This window comes from Lytechinus pictus, chromosome 4, assembly GCF_037042905.1.
Source record: "Lytechinus pictus isolate F3 Inbred chromosome 4, Lp3.0, whole genome shotgun sequence".
Classification (NCBI taxonomy): Eukaryota; Metazoa; Echinodermata; class Echinoidea; order Temnopleuroida; family Toxopneustidae; genus Lytechinus; species Lytechinus pictus.
Window position 1 is genome coordinate 23847404 of NC_087248.1, and position 5873 is coordinate 23853276.

The following is a 5873-nucleotide window of genomic DNA, read 5'->3' on the forward strand; positions in this document are numbered from 1 at the left end:
TTGACAAGATTTACATAAGCCTACATGCAGTGTTGAAACATATTTACCAGTTCACGGTCAAATCAGGAAAAGGGGAATGGGGTATGGGACCTTTTCTATTCATGACTTATATTGGTTTTGCAATCACAATCATAATCACAACATGTACATAATGGGGGGAAACAAGGTAATAACAACGGTAATAATAATTATGAAATAAGAAAATCGGACTTGGCTTCGTAATTCTATTCTAGGATATTCATGGTGGCATGATAGGCATCATTGTTTTAAAAAATACTGTACATTATTCTCTTCATTTAATTCATATTTTATTTATTATTCTTCATTATTTTCCATTTAAGAATTATGTTATTGATTGTAATTACAGTCTTCTCATCTAATTTCATTATGTTTTCTCCCACACGTATTGGGGATTGGTGCACTGGCGGATCCAAAGCAATAATCAACATTTTTAATGTAAACATGCCAGCCATTTTTACCCAAGACAGCCCCCCCCCCCCCCCCCTTTGAAGCAATAAAATACAATTTTTTTTTGCACGTCAGTTTTTGTTGGGACAACAATACCTTCAATTTTAGATGTAAACCTTTTTTTTTGCTTGTCATACTCTTTCTCGGGAAAATGTGCCCCCCCCCTTCCGGGCCCCTTTTGAAAGAAACTGGATCCGCCCCTGCACTGGAGTACCCTTTTAATTCTATCTAGGTCTATTTTAAAGCACTTGATATACAAGTTTTACGCAAGACACGCAATAGATATTCACTAACATTGTCACTATCGGTGCCCTTGGCACTGTTAGTGAATAGTTCAAACATTAGCGCTAATGTTAGCTTCTGTGCGACCTTGTAATGTTAGTCTAACAGCGCTAGCTAGTGATTGGGCTAACACTTTGCTTCTGTGCGGGCAAAACCTCGCTAACAGTGCTGTTAGTGCTCTGTTAGCGCTAACAACGTTTTTGTGCGGTCGGTACAGAACCCTCCCGATTATCCGGATGGATTCGCAGCTTATTTGGTTCCAGTGTAACCTTAACTTTACTGGACTAGTTATCCACATGACCAACATAGGCTAAGTGGCAATGTTTATGATCATTGGCCGAAATGTATGTTTCCTGTGTACTTTCTACGGTTTTTCTCATATAACAGTGTATAAACTAGCCATTGTCTACAATTTTGGTTTTAAAAATGCATTGTTATTGGTAAATGAAGACAGTAATGACAGGACAAGTCATAGCAAATTTTTTTTTTCTTCATTTTTTTTTATTTGGGGCGGGGGGCAAGAAAGCTAAAATGGGTTTAGGGCTTTTCAAAGGAAACAAAGTAATCAGTTTGTTTTTGATACTCCCTTAAACGTTTATTTTATTAATAATTTATTATGTAAATTGTGAATATGATAGGTTTGATACGCACGGTAAATGTCTGTATAATTAGCATTTCGAATGTCGCTTACCACTACACGATGATTCATGATAAACATATGTCCTGATACCGTGTGTGCCTGCATCCCCATCCGGATCTCAAGTTTCTTCCTGGATGAAGTCGATAAGTGATCTGCCACAGCTTTGGCCACTGTTTGGTCTTGACTCTCATATGCTACATCAACAATGAATTCATCACCAATGCGTTGTTTGGTTAGACGAGATACGATATCCAATCCGACCTCCTTCTGCTGGGCTGAGGTGAAGTACAGAAGTTCCCGGAATTCTCTTGCTTTTCCGATGATATGCTTCATTAACTTGTCGTATTCGCTCCTGTCTGAATTGTGGAGATATGCCAGATACTTCCCTGATAGATACTCCTGAAAGAGCTTATGAGGGAACTGCACAGATGTGACTGCAGAATGAAAACGGTGTCTTCTCTCTCTCATCGAAGGTGTTTTGGTTTGCTTAGTGAGCACTCCGACTTGGCAACCTGTTTCCATAGATCCCGGCCAGCGCTGGAACTCCTGTTCAGTGAACACCAGTCTCCTCTCATGGAGTCCCCGCAAGGCAAGACAACCGATATCAGACAGAAGACACAGAATCTCCCTACGTTTCACATCCAGTTCTCTGCCAATATCACCTGCAGACGTATCGCGCTTGGAAAGATGATGATCAACCAAAAATTGGACCATCTCATCGATTAGTTGAGAAAATGTTTGCATTTTGGACATTGCTTCACGGCGTTCGCCGTCAAAGTCTTTCCACATAATACACAGCATTGCTGTGTATATTGGGAAGGGGGCCATGTTCTCTCTTATCACATCGTTGTTCGATATGAATCGATTCAAATCTTCAGATGAAGTTGTGTCTGGATGGAAGAACTTGGTGATGTAGGAGGAAAGATTTTCATCAGAGAAACCTTCCACGGCAATGAAGGCATAAAGCTTTCTAAGCTCTGTAATCTTCCGTATTTCATCTGATCTCCATCGTCTCGATGTGATTAGTACTTTCCCTGACTTGAATAGCCGATTCAGGATGATAAGGGCGATTTGGTAACAACTATCAAGATCGCCAGCTAACTCGTCAAAACCGTCCAGAACTAGAAGGACGTCTTTCTGATGGGAAAAGACATACTTGTTTAGCTGCATGGCTGTAACCTTGATGTCGTCTGGGAGGTAAGACATTATGATCTCTCCAATGGTCTTATCCTTTACTTCACGAAGGAGGACGAGAAGTACAAGTTTGAAATCTTGGTAACCTGTTCCAAGAATCCAGTCCCAAACGATCTTTGCACAGAGAGTTGTCTTCCCCACACCACCTTCACCTTCAACCAACAAACGTTTAGGAAGGACTCCGTTGACTTTAGTCTTGAGCAGGTCTGCGTATAGTATTGGTGCCTTTAGAGTTGTTCCTTTGTATTCTTTCAACAACGTTAAGTTGGTGAAGATCCGGTCTAATTGAAATAGAAAGCTGTTGTTAAGTGGATCGGCTTGAATCTGACAGTGATGAAGTGCAGAATATTCTTTGACCTCTTTGATGACCCGTTTGAATTCCTCTTCTGTCAGTGATAGTATGTGGTCTCCGACCTGACCTGTGATGATAATAGAAAATAAAATATCTCAACTATAAATGAATTTCCTTTCTTTATGAGTTTCACTCAATGGATTTGAAGTACATGTTTTGTGTCAATTTGATATTTTATATCGCTTTTGCTTGTTGTAGTATACTTTGGAAATATCTTATGCACGTTTTCAATGTTTTTTAAAGTAGATATCCGAGCCACATTATGATCTAGAATGAAGAGCAACTTCAGTCTCTTGTAATGATTAGTATTTTTCTAATTTTTAATATGAATGAACCTATTACTATGATTTTACCAGTACCATCATTATCATCATTACCTCTAACGATTATTTTATCAATATTATGTAATATTATTTTCATTGTTTGTACAATAGCCTATCGTTCTTATTGTTATCAGCCTTACAATCATGATCATCATTGTTCAAACTATTATTATAATTTTTATCTCATTAACATTATAATCATTTCTCTGCACAGGAGTAGTATAGGTGGTGGTTATCACCTTTCTGTAATTTGTCGGCGAGCTGTACGAGATTGATGTTTTTTAACTTGTTGGATAGTATCACCCTTGCATCATCTTGTAGTACTGTCTTCAGCCATTCACAAAGCATCTTATATGTAGCTTGCATTATGTTCCCCATGTTATCTTCCTTGAATCGACTTAGTTGAGCCTCAGTGAATTCTAGAACTAGTCCAACCTTCCTGAAGTCTGATGGATCCATGCCGTCAGCAAGGAGATGAAGTTCAAACTCAGTTAGATTACCCGGGCTAAATAATAATTAAAGACACCAAATATGATATGTGGATTGCTTAGAGAGGATCAGAAACATATTTTCAAGTTGTTTCAGTAACGTTGAAAGTTTGTCATATTTTGTAAAATCATAAAGGTTTTCATAATAAATACAGTTTGGCAGTTTACAGAGAAAAACTAATGGGAAAGGAAATATGCTACAGCTAGCCATGCTTGCCGGAGAAACCGATATACGGTTAGACTCTTTCGATATTCTTTAAGATTGAAACCGTCATAAAAATATTTCAAAACGATTCATTTTCAATTTTCTTACTTGGTGTTTGGACCAGGGTTTTGCTCCACATCACCAGACCTCAGTAGGAGCACGTTGGTCACACCAGAACAGAATAAATTCCTTTGTGTTTCATCTGTTCCACCGCTGGGTGAACATGATCTACTGCCTGTAGAGATTGGTGTTCCATGTAACCCTGCGATCTCCTAAAACGAAAAAAGGGACATGTGACAGAAAGACCCTTCAAATAATGCACGGATTACTATACAAGTTGTTATATAGTTTTATAGTTTTAGTTTTAATATTTTTCAGATTTATTTTGCTTCAAGCGGTGTTAACATACATAACATAACAATGAACATGACAACATTAACTTTGTTTGATTTTTGTTCGGAAAGTTGCTCTGCCTCATTAAATATTAGTTTTATCGGAAAATTCAATACAGTGTCCAGATATCAACATGCTTTAATATTGTGCTCAGAATCCTCCTATACGCTATACATTGATAATTTCTAGGTAAATTAAGTAAAGATAAAATGGCTACAAATTGCTTTTGCGAAGCAAACGTTTATATATTGTTCATTTTTCTTGTTATCCTCGTAACGGTGTGTTCCAACTTATTCTTACTGAGAAAATGATGGTTCTAGAGAGAGACAGTTTTCTTTTTGAATATCAAACATACCCTCATACACAATGTGTGCCCAGCTTTGCTTGATGTATCCAGTTCAGATCTAGGCATGCTACAGATAGGTGAAGATTGGCCATGTATCCCCGACGGTAATGAATTTGATCTCTCTTTCTCGTCATGCTTGCCGTCATGTTGAGAACTAGGTGCATGTGAGTATGACTCCGATGTACCATCCGGTTGGTTTGGTTCACTTATTCGAGTTGAATCACAGAGGCCAATAGGAGATACGCCATTAATGGTTATATATCTCATGTCCAACTCGTCAAGGTCACAATGCTCTGGAGCCTGCTCTGGAGCCTTGGTGTCAGAAGGATCATAGACGGGGATAGGTTCCTTTCCTGTCGAACAACGGATGCGGTCATCAGCAATCAGCGATCCATGTTGGGCGATATTACCGGGGCTTCTGATGTCACATGGAGATCCATTGACGGTATCACAACCAGGAATGGCCGTGGTCGACAGAGTCTCCGAACACACACCAACTTTGATACTGCTGATACATGGAGATTCAGTTTTGGTGGTTTTCAGTTCTACATCACCAGAAGACGGAGGTTGTTGACAGGATGTTCTGACAGCTTTGCTCTTTTCATCGATCAAAGAGCCGTTGCTCGATGGATTCTGGCTATTGGCATTGTCATTTTCTTTTGATTGATCAGCTTCTTTCTTCGGATCATGGTGGCACCTCCTCAGAAAGGTGCCGATCCTGACACGCCAGACACTGAGAGAGACAGGCATGGTGACATCAGGAGACTGCGTGGCATTAAAAAAACAGAGAACGTACCATTAATGAATAGTGGACACTATGAATTATTGATGCATTAAAAGAATCAGCATAAAATGCAAAGTATAATATCTTTAAAGTATACACAGAGTGGCCGGTATTCTGAACTCTGGTTTAAAATAGTCTTAAGTTGGGGTTCAACTTTTGGGAGCCAGATGTAACGCCGAAATCAATAATTACATGGTCAATTTATCATAGCGTTGTGACATTCAAAACATTGAAAATCATCTGGTAATGATAAATAAAATAGTTTTCTTTTACCCTTAAAGCATGGGATAGATCCCAGTAAACTCAAAGTGAAGCATGATGAGAACAGGATATTTGATGCTTATAGCTTCCCATAGCTGTACCCTAGACTTAGACCATATTATAAGTTGAACTGGAGT

At 38.8% G+C, this 5873-nt stretch overlaps 1 protein-coding gene across 1 annotated transcript; it reads right to left on the reverse strand.

The window, feature by feature from the left end:
- Positions 1-594: 594 nt before the first annotated feature.
- On the reverse strand, positions 595-5452 carry LOC129258285 (uncharacterized). Its single transcript, XM_064098995.1, has 4 exons — positions 4701-5452; positions 4061-4224; positions 3499-3764; positions 595-3003 (listed from the first exon to the last, which is right to left on the reverse strand). The coding sequence occupies exons 1-4, from the start codon at positions 5439-5441 to the stop codon at positions 1346-1348; spliced, it is 2829 nt and encodes a 942-aa protein (XP_063955065.1). The 5' UTR covers positions 5442-5452; the 3' UTR covers positions 595-1345.
- Between the last annotated feature and the right edge of the window lie 421 nt (positions 5453-5873).

Bases quoted from the DNA above. Each gene is read 5' to 3' on its own strand.
- LOC129258285 (XM_064098995.1), bottom strand. From the start codon at position 5,441: ATGCCTGTCTCTCTCAGTGTCTGGCGTGTCAGGATCGGCACCTTTCTG. The intron at 3,765-4,060 runs GTAAGAAAATTG...ATTATTATTTAG, and splicing joins AACCCTGGTCCAAACACCAA to CCCGGGTAATCTAACTGAGT. The intron at 3,004-3,498 runs GTGATAACCACC...TTATCATCACAG, and splicing joins CGCCGACAAATTACAGAAAG to GTCAGGTCGGAGACCACATA.